Here is a 23,296-nt window from a genome sequence, read left to right as displayed (position 1 = left end):
AGAAAGGGCGATCTAAGAAACCTTTCAGCGAGTCGCCGAGTGAACTCGGTGAGCTCAGGCTTCTCACCGAAAGTTACAGAATCAACTTAGTCAAAAAATGAAATTAAAGGCGATCAAAGGGGGATTTTGGTGAACCGCCGAACCACTCGACAAGCTCGCCAAACGGCCCAATGTACTAGTTTTCAACCCCGTTTCACAAAATCAAGCCTGCAGCCCCTGAATTTAAAATCAAACACAAAAATTATTCAATTAGCACTAGACCCATGTGACCCATGCCCTTGGGGTACTCAGACTTCCCCCGGTTTGGCTAAAATTGATCAGTTGACGACTTTTGCCCTTATGAATGATGACAAATGCTCCATCATTAGGCAAATGACGTCATTTAGGACAATTCGAGGTTACTTAGAATTCTCCCAACTAGACCCATTACAAAATTACCCAACCTAACAATTTAGAATTAATTTTAGCATTACAAAACACGAGAATCGATCTATTTAAGTACTTAGGCACGCATTTCAAATCAACACGGGCAAACCAACACAATACAAACAATTTAAGCAATTACCCAGCATCAAACACAATACATTTACCTATTGCATTCGAGTTCAACCACAAAATTAAAGTGTGGGGTTCGAAAAACCAACCTTAATGCCGAATTTCAAAATTTGAATATCTAGGCGGCAATGATTTCCAATTTCGAGCATGAGATCACACAAAAATGTGAGTAACATAGTAAAATAAGGAAGATTTAAAATTTGGGTGAGAAAGTATGAGAGTTGAAAATGAGAAAATATGAAGGATTTTGAAATTTTAAACCGTTTGGCCTTTAAAACCTTTTAGTTCGCGGAACCATCAACGGAATATATCGTGCTCGCCGACTCACTCGGCGATGCACCAAGTGGTACTTTATCGCGCCGAGTTTTATAAGACCTCTAGGAAATTTGAGGGTTCAAACGACGGACAAAAGCAGGCTCGCCAACCTGTTCAGCCAGTCGCCGATTAAGCAATTAGCCCGCCGAGTTTTACAGACTTCCACTTCAGGCTTGGTGGGTCCAACAACGGTCCAAGTAGCACTCGCCGACTGGACTTTTGGCTCGCAAAACTACCCATTTTCCAACACTATTCACTTTTCAACCTGTACAATCAACACCCGTTATTTGAAGTCAAAACTAAAGCATTAAAAACTTAGGTTGCCTCCTAAGAAGTGCCTTATTTAACATTGTGGCATGACGAAAGTACCCATTTACGGATCATTCTTCAGTTTTACCAAGGTATGACTTGGTAGGCCCCTTTTGGCCTTGCATTCAAATGAGAAGAAATTTGGCCCATTTGGGTATCCAATTACTTGATTGACACGGAATGAGAGGTCATCATCTGATGGATAGTTGAGACGTCCTCTTTCATCTCTTTCAATACTTTGTCTGACCCTTCAACTTTGTTGAGAATGCGTGTGAGCCTATCTTCTGTACGGCCACCTTGAGATTCCTTGGGCTTTTGAAGCTCATGGGGAGGGACATACCTATCTTTGTCAGCCTCCCTTTCCTTTAAAGTGGCGTTACGATCACACCAATCTCTGTGACGGTCTCTCCAACCATCATCTCTATTCCAAGTTTGATTTCCACCCGATCATAGGTAGTTTGCACGATAACCTCCTCCTTGATTGGCTAGGAAGTTCACTTCCTTATTGTACAACACTTCAAATTGTGCTTCATCGGGGTTTACTCAACCAACACACATAACTTTAACACTCTTTGTACCAGCAACCATGACATTTTTAGCCAAGATATCCAGTTGGGTTGTCATATTTGCCATGTTTTGGTCTTTCTCTTGATCCTTTTCAATCTTCTCTTTTGTCTATCTAAGATTTATAGGAGAGACTTGGTCCTCACTAGTGTACCATGCCCTATTGATCTTGGTCATGTAACCAAGGAGTTGAGATGATACTTCATAGGGTTGTTGCATTATACCACCAGGAACAAGTTGATAAGTAACTCCTTTGTTCATCGAGTCGAGGTTCCTATAGAACTATCACAACAATACCTTATTGGGAAGTCCATGAGTTGGGCATTGCAGCACCAACTTCTTAAATCTCAGCCACGTCTCATTGATTGGCTCACCTTCCAAGCGTTTAAAACCTTGGATGTTATCCCTAAGAGTCATCATCTTCGATGGGGGAAAGAATCCCACTTGGAATGCAGTAGTAAGCTCGTCCCAAGAAGTGATGGAATCCCTTGACAACTCATCCAACCACTTACTAGCCTCGCCAATCAGATAAAATGGGAACAACATGAGACAAACTGATTCTTGCGATATGCTCTTGAATGAGAATAGACTACAAACGTTCACGAAGTTCATGGGGATCCTCATGAGCCATCCCCCAAATAAACCTTTCAATTGTAGGAGCTGAAGCATTGTGCCATTAATATGAAAAACAACATTTACTTCAGTTGGAGGTAGACGGATTACCCCCATATCACCCAATGGAATTGGGTCATTGATGTTAGGGTCATTTACATCATTGAGGTTTCCAACATCATCTTGGTGGCTCACTTGGCTACCATTACTTCCGTTAACACTCATTTCCTCCTCTGTTTAACACAACCAACACAAAACCAAAAACTAAAATATGTAGATAGATTCAACTATAACTAAAAATATCACAATTCAACTCACTAAAAGAATTTTAAACAACACCACTCCCCGAAAGCAGTGCTATTTTGATTTGTGTAACGTCTATCAAATACACTTCATCCAATTCTAAATGAAATGATCGTTAAGCAATGTATAACCCAACAATTGAGTTGGGGTCGAATCTCACAGGGAGCGGTGCGTGTTTAAATTCAATCAAGAAGTACAAATGTGATCGAACTAGCTATAGAAAGAAATTATCGAAAAAGACATAAAAAAATCAAAAGGGTGACATGAATGTCAGATGCGGGGTTTCGGTTTGCAATTATCAACTACAACACAGTCAAAAACAACTTGAGATAACAATAAGGTGAGGAATTCTCGGGATGTGATCGATTATAGGCAAATTTCGATATATGTGTAATTGAAATTACTAGTAAACAACTAAAAGTTAGTGGGTAGGCTAGACTGTAAGGGAGATAACTTTCTCTCAAACAACTATTCCAACTCAGGTGATTTCTTTCGAACATCAACAAGCATAGCAATGAAGAACAACCCACACCTTAATTCATCCACTCTCTCGAGCTAGACGGGTGGGATTGGGTTTAGTATTCGTTCTCTCGAACTGGACCCAGCTCAACCCAATACCTACAAACCATAAATCAATAGTCTTAGTTCTAAAACCTCTCTCTCGAGCAGGTTAATAATACAAGGCTAAAACTGTATTTGGAGCTACAATTCATAAATTAAACCAAAACTAAAGATTAAACCCACTTCAATATAGCATTTAAACTAATAATTAACAATACCCATGAACTAATTTAACCAATAATCACATTATCACATCCCAAGAATTGGAGTTTTAGCCAAACATCATAAAAAGGTAAAAAACGGTTACCAAATTGATTAGCCATCAACTGGGTAAGAATAATTAAGCCTTTACAATGCTCGAAATATAAAAAAATCAGTAACCCACTTGAAAAATCTCCGAATTGAATCTCCAAAAAGCTTTAAGTTTACTAAGAACTATTCTAAAATGGTAGTAAGCTAAAATCTGGAAAAGAGAAAAACTAAATAAATAGTTCAAAATCTTTTTTATAGTCGCTAAAAATAAGCCACGAAGGTCCATTAGGTGAGGTAAGTCAGGTTCACTGAGTGGTTTGGTGAAACTCCCATTGCTCTCTTATATAACCTTTTTACCTTGGTTCTCTGCATCCTAAAGTCCTGTAACTTTGTGAGATCACTCTTTGCATCGTGAAACTGCTTGACGATTCGCCGACTGCCCCCTTTTTTATTGACGACTTGGTTTCTTCCCTCAGGGCTGGCACACTGGAACTTTAGGCGGTCAAATTAGCCACTCGGTGATTCACCTAGTGCTCTTGGTGATCATCCGGCTTGCCTTTCTACATTTCTTCAGTTTGTTTTTTTCGTTTTTGCCTGTTAGTAACCTTGCTTTGTTCCTCAATCCATATACCTGAAAATCAAGGCTTTAACATCAGTTTATAGCACAAATTAATCATTTGAGGACACCAAATCTATATAATCAAAGCCCCTAATAAGTCCAAATCTCAGACTCATCAGCCACCAAGATGTACCATGATTTGCTGGAGATATATTGGTGGAATAGGATGAAGAATAATATTGTGTGATTTGTGGCTAAGTATCATAAATGTCAACAAGTGAATGTTGAGCATCAAAAATCGGGAGGTTTGTCCCAAGACATTATCCTTCCTACTTGGACTTCATAGTAGGGTTGTTACATACTCGGCGATAATATGATTTGATTTGGGTTATAGTAGACCGAATGACGAAGTCGGCCCATTTCTTTTTTGTCAAGGTTTCTTATTTGGCGAAGATTATGCTAAGTTGTATTTTAGAGAAATGGTGAGGTTGCACAGACTTCCCTTATCCATTATCTCTGATAGAGGTACTCAGTTTACTTCCCAGTTTTGGAATTCTTTCCACAAGGGTCTTGACACTAAAGTTAAGATTAGCACGACTTTTCATCCACAAATGATGGACCATCGGAGCGTACTATCCAAACATTTGAAGATATGTTAAGGGCTTGTGTGATTGACTTCAAAGGAAATTGGGATGACCATTTGCCTTTGATTGAATTTTCCTATAATAATAGCTATCACTCATGTAACACCCCAGATTCAGAAATAGGCAAAGTAGAAATTTTAGGGAATTGAAGGTGCCATCCACGAGAGGCAAACCACGACCCGTGGATTGAACTACGGACCATAGGTAGGGTCCGTGGGTTGGCCACCTCATAAGTTGGCAAAGGCAGGAACCATGGCCTAACCAATAGACCGTCGGTCAAATCATGGTCTGTGATCCATGCGTCTGTGGGTCGCCAAATATCTTTATATATACCCATGGTTGATAAGATGGACCATAGTTTGGTCGACGGTACATCGTTGGGTCTCGTGGGGTCGTAGCTGACAGTTTTATTGTAGGGGCTTATGGGTCTTTTTTGGTTTTAATTAGAATAAAGTCATGTCATTTTTACTAAGCCTAGTAAACCTATATAAGTGGTTTTAACCCTTTAAACTCATCATTCAAGTCATTTTTTTCAAAACTTCAAAAGAAAACCCAAGTTCTTCTCTCAAATATTTCTCTCTCCAGAACTTCAAGAAGGAACAGTTCAATCTTGGATCAAGGTCAAGTTTCCAGTTTTCAAGCATTTGTGGGCATTATTGTTAGGTATGATGGCTTTTCATCTATGGAGACCCCATGATTTCCCCAATTTAGAAAAAGAATTCCCCAATTCTAGTTACGATTTCTTCTAATGTTATGTATATTGATCCAAATGAGTGGATTATGATTGTTTATGATTGAATTGATAGAATTACATGTTTTTATGATGAATTCACATGTACCCATGCCTAACCCATGATTCTAAGATGAATTTGATATAGATGGGATTTACTTCATGAAAGTGGAAATTGAGGATTTGGATGTATTCTTCTAGGATTGATGAGATACAATGTAGATTTCTTGAGATTAGAGTATATAGATATGAATTGCTTAAGAGTAAAGCATATAGACATGAATTTATTTAGATCAAAGTATATATGATGAATTATGACTTGTAGGCTTTGAGATTAGGATTGTCTTGAGACTAAGGCACGTATGATGAATGATGATTAGTAGGGCTTTGAGGGTAAAGCTATATGATGAATTTTGATTGGTAGATAAAATTATCGTGGAAGGATTTACCCACATGATTTACATTATGAATGTATAAATGTGAAGGTTTTCTCACATAGAATGATTCTAGGTTGAAAGGTTTTCTCACCTAAAATAAATCAAAGAATCTATGAACTATGATAGATAAGACTTATCTTGAATTAGCATAATGAGATGCTTCTTTCATGAATATCTTGACTTGGTAATACAAGGCCATGCTTGGTAGCTTGAGTTAGTAGATCTCATGGATATCCTTGGATTGAGCAATAGTACCCTTCCAATGGTTCACTTGAACTAGCATGTGTAACGACCCTAAAAATGAATAAGTGAAACTAGAACCTAAGGTGTGTGTGTTTGAGTTTGATGTGAGATTTGATGGTGTTTGATGTTTTCCCGAGACATGGTTGAGGGGTTTAGGGGTTAAACGTCAAGGTATGACTCCCCATGGACAACCCTAGGTGTCCTTGAGGAGGACCCTAAGATTAACCCCCAAGGCTGCTCCAAATGAAGAATGTTGAAAAAGACTTGATGACCTATGGAAGGGGACCACGCCCCGTAGGTCCATCCACTCCCCGTGGATGGACTCCGTAGGTCATGGCCCCCAAAACCACCTTGCAGTCACGAACCACACTCATACAGGACGGTCCGTGAACCCATCCATGGTCCGTGGATGGTGGTCTGTCAATTGGACCTGCAATCTGTCAAGGTGTTCGACCATTGTGGCGGTGAATTGGTAAATTCACCCCAAGTCCTAATAAGTTGGGGGACGATTATTTTAAGTTATTTATGGTATTTTAAGAGTATTAAAAGTGTTAAACTCTATTTTACATCTCATTACTTCAAAACCCCAAATCAAAACCTCCCCTCCCCTCCAAAAGTCTCTTTCTAGAAACCTCCATTGGAGGTGAAGATCTCAAGCTTCCAAGGTCAAATCTTCAAGTTTTTCAAGGGGATTTCGTGGATTTATTGAGGTAAAGGTATGGTGATCTTGATCCTTGTCTAATTTTCCATTCAAGGAGCCAATTCAAAGGTGATTTCAAAGTATGAAAAATCTAGGGTTTCACTCAATCTTATGGGTTCTTCCATCAAACATTTTCAAATGGTTTCTAATGACAAATTATGATTGTATTGGTGTTTAATTGGTGATTTATGATGAAAATACTCTATGAACCCATGATTTCTCTCAATTCCTAAATTGTGCCTTATGAAGTAGGTTTATTGATCATGAATGAATGTTGATGGATCATGTCTAGATTGATTTAGATTGTTGAATTGTATCACTATACATGCCTTAATTATAGTAAATTGTTGGTGTGTTGGTGACTTTTGATCATGGCCTTGAAAGGGCAAGTGATGACCTAATTTATATGTTGAAGTAGAATTGTGCTTAAGCTATTGATCCACTTGAAAGGTGGAAGTGTTTACTTACTATGAATAATGTGAAGGATATGCATGTGATTTCAACGATATAATGATGATCTTGTATAGAATGTAAATGTGTTGTGATTGAAAGCATATTCTCACTTATCACTCATGAATGTTGATGATGGAATGTGAAAGGGTTCTATAATGTAATGTTGTATATCTTGAATTGGTAGGCTTGTGCATCCTATTCTTGTATAAAGAAATGTAAAGGTGATTGTGACCTCTTGAATTGGTAGGCTTGTGCATCCTTTTCTTGTATTGATAAATGTTATCATGAATGAAGTATCATGAATTGGTAGTCTAGGACATCCTCTTCTTGAATAATGAATGTATCTTGACTTAATGTCTTGAATTGGTAGAGCTAATGTTGGTAGCCTTTCTATAAATGTCTAATGAAGTATTCTATGCTAAACCTTGGATTGGTAGACCTAATGTTCGTGGCCTTTTATGAGGAGTCTAGGAACTAATGTGATGTTAAACCTTGGATCAGTAGACCTTATAGTGGTGGCTCTTCCATGTGTGAATGTTAAACCTTGAAACGGTAGACCTAATGGTGGTGGCCCTTTATTGTGTGAAATGATGAACCTAGAAATGGTAGACCTAATAGTGGCGGCTCTTTCTAGGAAGATCAATGGGCTATCCTTAAATGTTCCTTGAAGCGGTACACCTAATGGTGGTGACCATTTCATGTGTAATGTACTTTGGGTCGGTAGGCCTATTGTTGGTGGCCTTCTCAAGTACGATAATGTAATGTTAATGAAACTACTCTATGGGAATGTAGGCTAAGCACCGAGAGGATATGGTAAGATGGAGGTTCTCCTAACATTAGGCCGAATTTCAATGAACATCTTTCATATCCCATAACTAGGTGCCCGCATAGGATATTAGCCAGTGGATTCAATTCAATCCAAGCTAATACTACTGGTCTTCCTTAGGCAAGAAGACCACCTCTTTTCGGTGTAAAGGCATTACACCGGATTCCATGTCTAGCTTGCATGGTCTATGTCAATTAAATGCTTATTCCCATGTTCCTACGTTCAAGAATGCTATGAGGCTTGTATTAGACCCCTTCGGGGTCAAGTACGCAGTGTCGCATCTAGGGGCTAGCCTTTGGTCGTGAAAGCATGAGAGGATACTTGCATGATAGCTTGACTTGGTAAGGCCAAACCATTTCATTGTTAGCTTGGATTGAGCAATAGTACCCTTCCTTGAGTAGCTTGGACTTGCATGAGAAAATATTGCCTTTCATGATAGCTTCGTCTAGCATGATGGGGTGCTTTTCCTTGGTAGTCTTGAATTAGTAAATAGTAACCATTCATGGGTAATGAATTGTCTTGGACTAGTAAATAGGTACTCTTCCATAAATAGTAGAAATTGCTAAAGAGGGACTAGCCCCTAATCAAAGTAGCATAGTTATGATGAAACAAGGTTACTTCAAGGAAGTATTGTAAGCATGTTTAATATGAGATTTACTTGTTATGATGGTAGACTAGCCTTGATTATTGATTGAGTTGCCTTTCTTGATATGTTTTGCTAGAGGTGGATTACTTAAGTCTTGACTAAGGATAAGTTGAGGTAACCTGAGAAGAATTCCTTTTACATTATAATGATCTAGGTGCATTGATTATTCTTATTTGTTATGTTGTTACCTCTTATGCTTATAGCTTGTCTTATGTTGACTAATGCTTATATTATGCCTATGTTGAAGTTTATACAAGCTATCATATTTAGTAAATCTTTGTACTAACGCATACTCTTGCTTACATTTCTTATCCAAATGTAGGGTCCGACGATATTGACTTCCATCCCCGTGGCTAAGATCATAGTAGAGAAATATTTGAAGCTTTCGTGAGTCCTCATAGCATTCGAGGATTAGACCACCATTTCCTTATGTCTTTCATTTTATGTTTTGAACTATTGTATTGGATGTGTCCCAAAGACATTCATGTTTTAGATGGTTTGAGACAAGTGTAAAAGACTTCCGCTTCATTTTATAAAGACTTTGATTATGTTGAAAATGTTTTAAATTTTCGCTAAAATCTATTATCTTATGTTATGAAAGCTAAGTGGCTTGTATGAGGCCTCTCAGAGTCTTATACGCCATGTTACATCTAGGGTGTACCCCTGGGTCATGACAAACTTGGTATTAGAGCATAAGGTTTAGAATGGTTCTAGGATGTCTTTGACGTTCACTTAGTTGTCGAAATATGCTCAATCTATAGTGGCCAACTCTAAGTCGAGAATGAGTAAGTTCATTTTGAGAGTGTCCGATTTAGTGGTTAAAGAATGTCGTATGACTATGCTTGTTCATGAAATGGATATTGCTCGTCTTATGACTCATGCCCGATAGATTGAAGAGGAGAAACTTAAAGGGAGATCTAGAGAGAAAAAGTGGTCTAGAATTGATGATGATAATTCCTCTCATGTAAGCTCCGATGGACATGGTCGTTCTAGATATCGACTAAGATTTTCCAATCAATGTTAATCAAATCCTCCTAGGTTCAATAATGAAGATCGGGTGTCTAACCCTAGACCACAAGGAATTAGTAGTGAATCCCTATGGCCTACATGTGCTAGGTGTGAAAAGATGCAAGAAGGTAGGTGTTTAGCTGGCATAGAGGGTTGCTTCGGTTGTGGGGAAAGTGATCACAAAAGGAGGGATTGCTCAATGAGTACGGCTAAGAGAAGAGAGGGAAATCAAGCTCCTCCTACTGGTTCGGGTTCCACTGCTCCAAAGCAAAATAGGTTCTATGCTCTTTAGACTCAAAGTGAACAAGAGTGTCCTCCAGACGTGGTTACTGGTATGTTAAGAGTTTTCCAACTTGATGTTTATGCTTTATTAGATCCTGGTGTTCCCTTGTCTTTGGTGATGCCAATTATGGCTATGTGACTAGATAGGACTTGATATGCAAGGAGTTGATGTTATCCTTGGTAGAGATTGGCTTCACTCTTAGTATGCTTCTATTGATTATAGAACCCGATATGGTCATTATGAGTGTTGGGGATGTTGTTTGGTTTGACTAATACCCCGATGACATGTATGAATTTGATGAATAGGGTGTTTAGATAATACCTTGATATATGAATTTGTCATATGGGACGGATGTGAAAACTTAGTGATGTTGAAACGACCCCAAAAATGCCCGAAAATGTGCTTCGGAAACACCTATAATTGTAATTTCCATATATCTCAAAATCCGTGCATGATTTCGGAAATTCGACTTCATATTCTTATTCAGGGGGTAAAATTGAGTGGAAAATGGGTCTAACCCGAATTTTAAAGCAACCGTATCAAAATTCGAAAATCGCAAAAAAAATGCGATTTTCAGGGTCAACTTTAAAGAGGCATATCTCTTAGAACATAAGGAACTGGAAGGAGCTCAAACTATCAAAATTAAAGCTCTGTGAGTTAGCTTTCCAACGCAATTTGTTTCACCTCATTCCGAGTTAGGATGAAGGAGTTATGACCATTTTCGTAAAACCTGTCTGGCAGAAAATGCAAATTCCAGTAGCCGAAAACACTGTTCACCCGCCTCAATTTTTTTCTAAGTGTTGGGACGTTTTTTTATAAAAGGGGACATATCCATACTTAGTCATTTAACTTCAAAACATCCAAAAACTCTCTCTAAACCCTCTCCAAAAATTCCACCAAGATCATCAACCAAATTCAAGGATCCCAAGCTTTAATTCCGGATTCAAGATTCAATCTCAAGCAATTCTCCATTCCAATCTTCATCAAGAATTCTCCAAAGTTGAGGTATGTGGGTTGATTGTGGAAACCTTCCTTTCCACAAGTCCAACCATTTATCCTCTATTTTACTTCAAGTTTATGGGTCCTTATGATCATTTATGAACTCTTGAATTATGGAATTATTACTACACATCCTATTATGGTCTATTTTTGTATATTATCATGAAATGGAATGATTATATGATGTTTATGGTTTTCATGCCTCCATGATCAAATTATGAAGGTTGTTATATATGTATATATATATGTATGTTGTTGGTGGGCTGTTTTATATGGATTTTGAAATTGGTTGGACTTAGTACTCTTGAAACACATGATTTTATTTACATGAACAAGTAGCCCACCATATGTTTGATAAAATGCCATTTATAGAATTCTTATGAAATGGAAGGTCCAATGTACGTCCTATGAGTCGGATGATTATATAAGTATTGAAATGATGATGAAATGGATACATGTATATGATTTTCTCTATATAGTGTGTGAGTCGACCAAGCCTAGCTCGGGGGGTTGTAGGCCCGGGTAACCGTATCAAGGGGTTGGTACCTTGGTTGCCTAGTACGGGGGGTAGTAGGCCCGTATAACCGTATCGAGGGGTTTGTACCTTGGTTGCCTAGTACGGGGGGTAGTAGGCCCGTATAACCATATCGAGGGGTTTGTACCTTGGTCCCTAGCTCGGGGGGTGGTAGGCCCGGGTAACCACATTGAGGGGTTTGTACCTCTTTCGCCTCTCCAAGGGGGTGGTAGGCCTTGGAAATACTATATTGATGGTCACTCACTACACATATACTATGCCCTACTAAATATGATTTTTATATAAGCATCATTATACATATCATCTCATTAATATGCTATCTATCGGGTACGATTATGCATTTTGCCTATGATGTCCATCCCTTGTTGCATTGCATTGCATCCCATATACTTAGTACATTCAAACGTACTAACGCATACTCTATGCCTACATGATGTCACCATGTAGGGACCGGAGCACCGCTTGACCCTCGTCCTCCGCGTGGCTAATACGATTTTCTATCAAGGTTATTGGTGAGTCCTCCATTCCGGGGACGTTGCTTATGATCTTTTGCTATGTATAAGACTTTTCCTTTTAGTTATGTTTTGACTATGAGGGTGAGCCCAGTTGTTTGTCTTGGCCCCCGCTAAAGTACCTATGTTTAGAGGTGGTGTTGGACAAGTTGTGTATTATGTTTGAGCTTGATTCATCTATGGTATTTATGTATCATTTCTTCTTTTTTTTTTTTTGCTCCCTTAGTCCCGATTTCCCCCTTGATTATGCTTATCGCTTATGGTCATTTTAATTGCTTCCGCGACCAATGATGTGTAAGATACGCTATGAGGCTTGTTTGGGGTTCCTTCGGGTTCCCCATTCGCCGGTCACGTCTAGGCCCTAGGCTTGGGTCGTGACAAACTTGGTATCAGAGCACTAGGTTGATAGATCCTCGGAGTCCAACACACCGCGTTGATTAGAGTCCGATTCATGGTTGTGTTGTGCACCACAATTATGAGTAGGAGGCTATGAGACGTTTTAGGAAATGTTTCCCTTCTTCATGTTCTAAGTCGTGCGGTAGAGTTGAATTAAGTTCTTTTTTTCCTAACGGTTGTTCTTTGCTATGCTAGATCATGCCTAATACAAGAGGAAGACGAGCCCGCGCACCCGAGGAACAACCGACCAATGGGGATCTTCGGGATGCCCTTACTTTATTTGCCCAAGCTATGGCTAATCAAGCCAACCACGGGGCCCAAGCTCCTCAGGCTCCTACCCCGGCATCTCGGGTGAGAGACTTCGTGCGGATGAATCCCCCGGAATTCTATGGGTCTAAGTTAAATGAAGACCCTCAAGAGTTCATTGATGAAGTCCTCAAGATATTAGCTATCATGGGCGTGAAGTCAGAAGATAAGGCGGAGTTGGCGGCCTACCAACTAAAAGGGGTGGCCCAAATATGGTACAACCAATGGAAGGAAGAGAAGGGGGTAAACTATGTGGTGCATTGGGAAGAGTTCAAAACGGCTTTCCTTAATCGATTCTTTCCTCTTGAGCTTAGGGAAGCCAAATTGGTGGAGTTCATGAATTTAAAACAAGGGTCTATGAGTGTGAGGGAGTATGCCCTCAAGTTTAACCAACTTTCAAGGTATGCTCCACACTTGGTTGCCGACTCACGGTCTAGAATGAACAAATTCGTGATGGGTGTGTCCGACCTAGTGAGTGAAGAATGCCGGTCCGCAATGTTGATTAGTGACATGGACTTGTCCCGCTTGATGGTCTATGCCGAACAAATGGAGGAGGAGAAGTTGAGGAAGAGGAGGGGTCATGAGGCCAAGAGGGCCCGTTTTGAGGGCAAGTTCCAAAGTAGAACGGGAGGCCGGTTTCATCAAGGTCAAGGGTCTTCTCATGCGCTCCATAAGGGGTTTGCCAATGATGTTCCAAGGGCCCAAGGTGTTAGGGGTATGGGTCCTATTGATGTATGTCCGAAGTGTGGTAAGGGCCATGGTGGCCCGTGCTTGAGAAATACCGGTGCTTGCTATAGTTGTGGGGAAATGGGGCACAAGGCAATGGATTGTCCTCGAAATCGCAACAAGGGTAAGGAGGTCCGTCCACAAGGTGCCAATGCGGTTCCTTTGGGGAGAGGGGGCCGACAAGATGGTGCCCCAAGGCACAATCGATTTTATGCTTTGCATGGGAGGCAAGGGGTCGATGAAGTCCCCGACGTCGTTACCGGTATGTTGAAAATCTTTGACTTTGATGTATATGCATTAATTGATCCGGGTGCCTCTCTTTCTTTTGTCACCCCCTTTGTTGCCAAAAAGTTTCATGTTGAGCCCGAATTGTTGCGTGAGTCATATAAGGTGTCTACTCCTATTGGTGCATATATTGTTGCTAGGAAGGTCTATAGAAATTGTCCTATTTGCATCTTGCATAAAATATTGCCTTGTGATCTTGTTGAGTTGAACATGGTCGATTTTGATGTTGTTCTTGGGATGGATTGGTTGCATGCATACTATGCTTCCATTGATTGTAGAACCCGTAGGGTCAAGTTCCAATTCCCAAGTGAACCCATTCTTGAGTGGGAGAGCCAAAATGTGGTAGTCAAGGGTAGGTTCATCTCTTGCATTAAAGCCCGTAAGTTGATCTCTAAGGGGTGTCTCTATCACCTTGTGAGGGTTAGGGATGTGGAGTCCAAAACCCTTCCTATAGAGTCGGTTCCGATCGTAAATGAATTCCTTGATGTCTTTCCTAATGACCTTCCCGGTGTTCCTCCCGAAAGGGAAATAGATTTTGGCATAGACCTCCTCCCCGATACTCAACCCATTTCTATCCCCCCTTATCGTATGGCCCCGGCGGAGTTAAAGGAGTTGAAGGAACAATTGAGGGACTTGTTGGAGAAGGGTTTTATTAGGCCTAGCCAATCACCATGGGGTGCACCGGTGTTGTTTGTGAAGAAGAAAGATGGGTCCCTTAGGATGTGTATTGATTACCGGCAACTCAATAGGGTCACCATCAAGAATAAATATCCTCTTCCTAGGATTGATGACTTGTTCGACCAATTGCAAGGGGCTAGCCACTTCTCTAAGATTGATCTTCGGTCCGGGTATCATCAAGTGAAGGTGAGGGAGTGTGACATTCCCAAGACAGCCTTCCGGACTAGGTATGGGCATTATGAATTTGTGGTCATGTCCTTTGGGTTGACCAATGCACCGGCTATCTTCATGGACCTAATGAATAGGATCTTTAAACCCCACCTTGATTCCTTTGTTGTGGTCTTCATTGATGATATTTTAATCTATTCGCATAGCGAGGAAGAACATATGGGTCACTTGAGGGTTGTGTTGCAAAGATTGAGAGAGGAGAAGTTGTATGCCAAGTATGAAAAGTGTGAATTTTGGTTGAGGGAGGTTGCCTTCCTAGGTCATGTGGTGTCGGGGGATGGTATTAAGGTAGATCCTAAGAAGACCGATGTGATTAGAAATTGGCCTAGGCCATTGACCCCGTCGGATATTAGGAGCTTCTTGGGCTTAGCGGGTTACTATCGGAGATTTGTGAATGGGTTTTCTTCTATTGCTTCTTCCATGACTAAGTTGACACAAAAGAAGGCTAAGTTTGAGTGGACCGACGAGTGTGAAAGGAGTTTTCAAACCTTGAAAGATAAACTTGTGTCCGCTCCTATATTGTCACTACCGGATGGGCTTGAGGGATTCGTTGTGTATTGTGATGCTTCTAGAGTTGGCTTGGGTTGTGTCCTAATGCAAAATGGTAAGGTGATAGCCTATGCGTCTAGACAACTCAAAGTGCATGAAAAGAACTATCCTACGCATGACCTTGAATTAGCCGCGGTGGTGTTTGCTTTAAAGATTTGGCGTCATTACTTGTATGGGGTACATGTTGATGTGTTCACCGATCATAAGAGCCTCCAATATGTCTTCACCCAAAAAGACCTCAACTTGAGACAAAGAAGGTGGCTAGAATTTCTTAAAGATTATGATATGAGTGTGCATTATCATCCCGGTAAAGCTAATGTGGTGGCGGATGCTTTGAGTAGGGTGTCTATGGGTAGCCTAGCTCATGTTGATATTGGTGATAGGGAAATGGCTAGGGAGGTGCATCGGTTGGCTAGGTTGGGGGTTAGGTTGGAAGAAATTAGTAATGGTGGTGTGGTCGTTGTTGATGGTGCTAGGTCTTCCTTGGTTGATGAGGTGATAGCAAAACAAGATCTTGACTCTTCCTTGTTAGAATTGAAGGCCTTGGTGAAAGAGGGTAAGGTGGAAGTTTTCTCCCAAGGGGGAGATGGTGCCCTTAGGTACCAAGGTAGGTTGTGTGTGCCTTGTGTTGATGGTTTGAGGGAGAAAATTCTTGAGGAGGCTCATAATTCTTCCTACTCCATTCACCCCGGTTCCACCAAAATGTATAGAGATTTGAGGGATGTGTATTGGTGGGGAGGCATGAAGAAGGACATTGCCAAATTCGTCTCCGGTTGTCATAGTTGTCAACAAGTCAAGGCCGAACATCAAAGGCCGGGTGGTCTAACCCAAGACATAGAGATTCCTACTTGGAAGTGGGAAGAAATTAATATGGATTTTGTAGTTGGTTTACCCAAGACTAGAAAAGGTTTTGATTCTATTTGGGTGGTGGTTGATAGGATGACAAAATCGGCTCATTTTCTACCGGTAAAGACAACATATGGGGCGGAAGATTATGCAAGGTTATATATTCATGACTTGGTAAGGTTGCATGGGATTCCTCTATCCATCATATCGGACCGTGGTACTCAATTTACTTCACACTTTTGGAAGTCCTTTCAAAGGGGTCTAGGTACGAGAGTTAAGCTTACTACGGCCTTTCACCCGCAAACGGATGGACAAGCCGAAAGGACTATCCAAACACTTGAGGATATGCTTAGGGCTTGTGTATTGGAGCTTAAGGGTAGTTGGGATGATCATCTTCCATTGATTGAGTTTGCCTATAACAATAGCTATCATTCTAGCATCGGTATGGCTCCTTTTGAGGCTCTCTATGGGAGGCGTTGTAGATCACCGGTTGGGTGGTTTGAGGTTGGTGAGGTGGCCTTGTTAGGACCAGATCTAGTTATGGAGGCTCTTGAGAAGGTTAGGATGATTAGAGAAAGGTTGAAGACGGCCCAAAGTCGCCAAAAGTCCTATGCCGATGTGAGGAGAAGGGCTCTTGAATTCCAAGTTGGTGATTGGGTCTATTTGAAGGTGTCACCCATGAAGGGTGTGGTTCGTTTTGGTAAGAAGGGCAAGTTGAGCCCAAGATACGTGGGTCCTTATAAGGTGATGAGGAGAATTGGCAAGGTAGCTTATGAGTTGGAATTGCCTAGCGAAATGGATTTGGTTCATCCGGTATTTCATGTGTCTATGTTGAGGAAGTGTGTGGGTGATCCGAATGCCATTGTGCCTCTTGATGTTGTGGGTGTTGTTGAAGATAATTTGACCTATGAAGAGGTTCCGGTCCAGATTTTAGATAGACAAGTGAAGAGGTTGAGAAACAAAGATGTGGCTTCCGTTAAGGTCCTTTGGAGAAATCAACAAGTTGAAAGTGCTACTTGGGAGGCCGAAGCGGACATGCAAAGGCGATATCCTTATCTTTTCCACTCCACTCAAGCTTAAGGTATTGATCTAAACCCTTTATAAAATCTCAGGTCTTAAGTTCAGCCACCATGTCATTGCATACATTCATGTTTAAGTTAACAAGTTCATTGTGGTTTTACAACTATGTTGAAGTTTTTGAAATGAGGTGTAAGTGCATTGTTGCATCCCTATGTGGGCTGAATTTGCCATGTTTGTGTTTCTCATGTACGTTTCTTTGACATTCGGGGACGAATGTTCCCAAGGGGGAGATATTGAAACGACCCCAAAAATGCCCGAAAATGTGCTTCGAAAACACCTAAAATTGTAATTTCCATATATCTCAAAATCCGTGCATCATTTCGGAAATTCGACTTCATATTCTTATTCAGGGGGTCAAATTGAGTGGGAAATGAGTCTAACCCGAATTTTAGAACAACCGTATCAAAATTCGAAAATCGCAAAAAATGCGATTTTGAGGGTCAACTTTAAAGGGGCATATCTCTCAGCACACAAGGAACTGGAAGGAGCTCAAACTATCAAAATTAAAGCTCTGTGAGTTAGCTTTCCAACGCAATTTGTTTCACCTCATTCCGAGTTAGGATGAAGGAGTTATGACCATTTTCGTAAAACCTGTCCGGCAGAAAATGCAAATTCCAGTAGCCGAAAACACTGTTCACCCGCCTCAATTTTTTTCTAAGTGTTGGGACGTTTTTATAAAAAGGGGACATATCCATACTTAGTCATTTAACTTCAAAACATCCAAAAACTCTCTCTAAACCCTCTCCAAAAATTCCACCAAGATCATCAACCAAATTCAAGGATCCCAAGCTTTAATTCCGGATTCAAGATTCAATCTCAAGCAATTCTCCATTCCAATCTTCATCAAGAATTCTCCAAAGTTGAGGTATGTGGGTTGATTGTGGAAACCTTCCTTTCCACAAGTCCAACCATTTATCCTCTATTTTACTTCAAGTTTATGGGTCCTTATGATCATTTATGAACTCTTGAATTATGGAATTATTACTACACATCCTATTATGGTCTATTTTTGTATATTATCATGAAATGGAATGATTATATGATGTTTATGGTTTTCATGCCTCCATGATCAAATTATGAAGGTTGTTATATATGTATATATATATGTATGTTGTTGGTGGGCTGTTTTATATGGATTTTGAAATTGGTTGGACTTAGTACTCTTGAAACACATGATTTTATTTACATGAACAAGTAGCCCACCATATGTTTGATAAAATGCCATTTATAGAATTCTTATGAAATGGAAGGTCCAATGTACGTCCTATGAGTCGGATGATTATATAAGTATTGAAATGATGATGAAATGGATACATGTATATGATTTTCTCTATATAGTGTGTGAGTCGACCAAGCCTAGCTCGGGGGGTTGTAGGCCCGGGTAACCGTATCAAGGGGTTGGTACCTTGGTTGCCTAGTACGGGGGGTAGTAGGCCCGTATAACCGTATCGAGGGGTTTGTACCTTGGTTGCCTAGTACGGGGGGTAGTAGGCCCGTATAACCATATCGAGGGGTTTGTACCTTGGTCCCTAGCTCGGGGGGTGGTAGGCCCGGGTAACCACATTGAGGGGTTTGTACCTCTTTCGCCTCTCCAAGGGGGTGGTAGGCCTTGGAAATACTATATTGATGGTCACTCACTACACATATACTATGCCCTACTAAATATGATTTTTATATAAGCATCATTATACATATCATCTCATTAATATGCTATCTATCGGGTACGATTATGCATTTTGCCTATGATGTCCATCCCTTGTTGCATTGCATTGCATCCCATATACTTAGTACATTCAAACGTACTAACGCATACTCTATGCCTACATGATGTCACCATGTAGGGACCGGAGCACCGCTTGACCCTCGTCCTCCGCGTGGCTAATACGATTTTCTATCAAGGTTATTGGTGAGTCCTCCATTCCGGGGACGTTGCTTATGATCTTTTGCTATGTATAAGACTTTTCCTTTTAGTTATGTTTTGACTATGAGGGTGAGCCCAGTTGTTTGTCTTGGCCCCCGCTAAAGTACCTATGTTTAGAGGTGGTGTTGGACAAGTTGTGTATTATGTTTGAGCTTGATTCATCTATGGTATTTATGTATCATTTCTTCTTTTTTTTTTTTGCTCCCTTAGTCCCGATTTCCCCCTTGATTATGCTTATCGCTTATGGTCATTTTAATTGCTTCCGCGACCAATGATGTGTAAGATACGCTATGAGGCTTGTTTGGGGTTCCTTCGGGTTCCCCATTCGCCGGTCACGTCTAGGCCCTAGTCTTGGGTCGTGACAGATGTCTTGATCCAACCTCAGTAGAATTGAAAGAAGCAATGCTTAGAAAGTCTGTTTAGGCTTTCTCCCAAAGGGCAGACGGTGCGGTTAGATAGCAAGGTCGTGAGTATTCCTAATGTACATGATGTGGGTTTACTTGAAATTCTCACCCAAGAAGGGTGTAATGAGTTTTGGGATGTAAGAGAAGCTTGGTCCCCGTTTTGTAGGCCCATATTAGATCTTGAGACGTGTTGGTAAGGTTCCTTATGAGCTAGAGTTGCCTAATGAGTTGGCATCAGTGGATCCATTTTTCCATGTCCTTATGTTAAGGAAGTGATGTTGGAGATCCGACATTCATAGATCTCTTAAAAGGGTTGGGAGTTCATGAGAATCTCTCTTATGAAGGAGTACCGAATGTGATCTTAGACTGGCAAGTTAAGAAATTGAGGAACAAAGAAGTTGCTTATGTGAAAGTATTTTAGAGGGTTCACTTAGTTTAGGGTGCTACTTGGGAGGCCGAGGTCGTTATGAAGTCCCGATATCCTAATATTTTTCCTTCTACTCTTTCTCTAGCTTGAGATAATGAGTTCCTCATGGTTTGTTCCTCGTATGAAGTCATGTGTGTTTTAGATGTTCCCATGATTTCCTTATGTTATAAATGTTTATGAAAAACATGTGTTTTGGAAAAAAAATGAATTTATATGATTGATTTTCATCATGTTGTAGTTCATTGACGAGTTTCCTGTAGACCTAATGAGATGAATTGATGAACATGCGTTAGCTTGAAGTTGAGAGATTCCTCTTTGGATGTATGTTTTGAGTATAGATTGTGTTGAGTGTTGAGTGTGCTTTTAGCTTAGAGATGATAGTTCCTCTTTGAATATTAGAAATGTAGAAATTTTATGCATATTGGGTTGCTAGATGTAGTTCCTACCTTGTCACGACCCGAGTCTAGGCCCCGGATACGATACGGCGTACTTGACCCCGAAGGGGTCTCGTACAAGCCTCTTAGCATTCATAACATTCGATATATAGAAATAGCGCGGAATTTAAAACTTTTCTTTAATAAATCAAACAATAAATGACATATCATTTAAAAGCAAGCGAAAGTCTACTAAATTCTAACATGGCCATCTTAGACAAAACTTTAAACAAGCGTAGGGACACAACCCTTTACAATAGAAATATAAAATAGTCTAGTACATGAGAGAACTACAAACATTAAAAGTCCTTGTCCTCGATCAATGAGGACATGCCAAAAGATGTCTTGGTAGAACTCTAATCCAAGCTTCAGCTAGGGAGAATCAAATCACTTGCCGGAACCTACACTTGTAGTAAAAATAAGAGAAAATATGGGTTAGCACAATTAAGTACTAACTATGATAGCCATGCAAAAACATGCTTAAAACAAACACTTTATTTGAAAGTCATGATAGATGTCATTTTGATAAAACCTTCATGAACATAAGCATATGCGGCAAAATACAAGACATAATCAACATATAAGTCGCATATCCACATTAGATTTATAATCAACATATAACCCATTACCCTCACATTGAATCTTCACCTCAAGTAACCCTCAAGTTATGCTTAGTGCATATTATGAATAGCATTCCATACCACTATCCAAACCAAGTACCACCTCAAGGTCTTCAAAGTGAACTTACCATTCAACCTTTCCATCTTTATACCATAATCATACATAAAAGACATAACACTTAATAACTCATATTAACACATAAGGACCATCACCTAAGACAACTCTAAGTCATACTTGTGCAATGTGCAAGTAGCATCCCTTATTACTACTCACACTAAGTACTCCTTTGAAGTTACCATAGGCAAGGCACATTGACATACAATAAGTCATAACAAGGAAGTAACTCATAATACAATCCATGTATAGCATGCATAATTCCATTAACCACATAAGTCAACATTCTTTATCAGCTTCATTAGATTAAGAGCACAATCATTCATTAAAAATTAGATCAACATTCTTATTAACATGATCATAAGATCCCATTCATTACACCTAACATTATAAAGGAACACACCATGACCCCTCTCAAAGCCTACTTGTGCAAAGCATAAATGGCGTCCCATTCCACCACCCACACTAAGAAGTGCATTCTTTAGAAGCAATAGTTCATTAACATTCTTTGTGGGAGTAAGCCTTAACTTTCATAGACCATGTGAGCAATTCATGGAATCCCGATGTCACCCTCTCCGGATAAAGGGATTCCTACTTGTCTAAGGTAGGACCATTGTTTTTAGCTTAAGTGGATCCACTAGCTAGACCTATGTGGGCACATAGTTTAAGGGATAGGGATATTTCTACTAGATACCCTACCTTAACTCACGGATGAGCATCCATCTCATGAGATTGCTACTAGGTACCTTGCCTCAACTCACGGATGAGCACCCATCTCAAGCCATATCCACTCGGTGCTTAACATTATTCCCTACGAAATAAATTACATTAATTACATTAGTTCATTATGTGATAAGATATTGTTACTAGATACTCTGCCTCAACTCCCGGATGAGCATCCATCCCAAACCCAACATTCATTCATTCATTGGAAAGCTCATAGATTCAAAGATTAGAATAGCCTTTCATCTAAGAATCCCCTTATTGTGAGAAATTTCTTTCACAACAAGTCCTTATCATTCATTAAAGTACAATTGAGAATATCCTTTCAATTAACCTATCATCATTAACATTATCTTAGAAAACTGCATTCATTAGTCATTCATGAGTGTGTGTATGTGAGAATAGCCTTTCACATAATCATCATCATTCATACTAAAAATGATCATAATACATTAATTTAGATCACACACACATACTTCATATCATAAATCCTACATAGTAATTAAACTTCTCCACCTTTCAAGTGGATCATTAGCTCAAGCACAATTCTACTTCAACATATGAATTAGTCATAACTTGCCCTTCCAAGGCCGTGATCATAAGTCACCAACAAACCTTCAATTTACCATAATTAACACATACATAATGATACAATTCAATAATCCAAAGCAATTTAGACATATTCCATTCATAAACTTTCATAATCATCAAAACCACTTCATAAAGGCACAATTTGGGAATTGAGAGAATTCATGGATTCATAGAGTATTTTAATCATAAATCATCAATTAAACACTTATAAAATCATAATTTTTCATTAGAAACCATTTGAAAATGTTTGATGAAAGAACCCATGAGAGTGAGTAAAACCCTAGGTTTTTGATACTTGAAATCACCTTTGGAATTGGCTCCTTGAATGAAAAGTTAGACAAGGATGAAGACTACCAACCTTGCTATTGAATCCCCACGAAATTTGAAGAAGGAACACCTTGGAATCCACCAACCATAGCTTCAATGGCTTCCTTCTTCTTCCTTGAGTTTAGAGAGAGAATTTTTTAAAGCTTCTTTTGGGTTTTAGAGAAATAATGAGTTAATGACTTATTTTAGGACTTAAAATTATATATACTAGTGATATAAACCATTTAAAATCAACCCAACTTAACAATTAATAAAAAGGAAATTACACAAAAGCCCTTAATTTGGGCAGCCCTGTCAGGGACCATGCCCAACCAAACGGGTCGTGAGGGGCATCACGGGTCGTGGTAGTGCCCGCGGTCTCTTGACCAGTGCACTCCTCCATCTTTCCAATCCCCCAAAGGCCTAAGGCAAATCCACGAGACCTCTCACAATCCATGGTCAAGACCACGAGTCGTGGTGATGGTCGTGGTCATGGAGGAAGCATCTAGGCAAAGTTGCCTTGCCTCCTTTGAGGCTAAGTGACCTTCACGTCCACTTTGACGAACCGTCTAGGACACCATGGCTCGTGGTGGTGCCTGTGGTCTTTGATGCAGT

General features: G+C 40.0%; 2 protein-coding genes across 3 annotated transcripts in view; one reads left to right on the top strand and one right to left on the bottom strand.

The window, feature by feature from the left end:
- The window catches only part of LOC125854934 (OVARIAN TUMOR DOMAIN-containing deubiquitinating enzyme 1), a 1,192,864-nt gene that overhangs the window by 667,019 nt on the left and 502,549 nt on the right, over positions 1–23,296 (bottom strand). The window lies entirely within an intron of this gene.
- Positions 12,788–23,296, top strand: part of LOC125854930 (uncharacterized) — a 632,422-nt gene continuing 621,913 nt past the window's right edge. Inside the window, exons 1-2 of the mRNA XM_049534537.1 lie at positions 12,788–13,736; positions 18,982–19,039. Of these exons, the coding sequence (XP_049390494.1) occupies positions 12,812–13,736; positions 18,982–19,022 (966 nt within the window). The 5' untranslated portion in view covers positions 12,788–12,811 and the 3' untranslated portion in view covers positions 19,023–19,039. The remainder of the gene's footprint in view (positions 13,737–18,981; positions 19,040–23,296) is intronic.

This window comes from Solanum stenotomum, chromosome 2 (assembly GCF_019186545.1).
Source record: "Solanum stenotomum isolate F172 chromosome 2, ASM1918654v1, whole genome shotgun sequence".
Lineage (NCBI taxonomy): Eukaryota > Viridiplantae > Streptophyta > Magnoliopsida > Solanales > Solanaceae > Solanum > Solanum stenotomum.
This window is presented reverse-complemented; position numbering and strand designations above follow the sequence as displayed.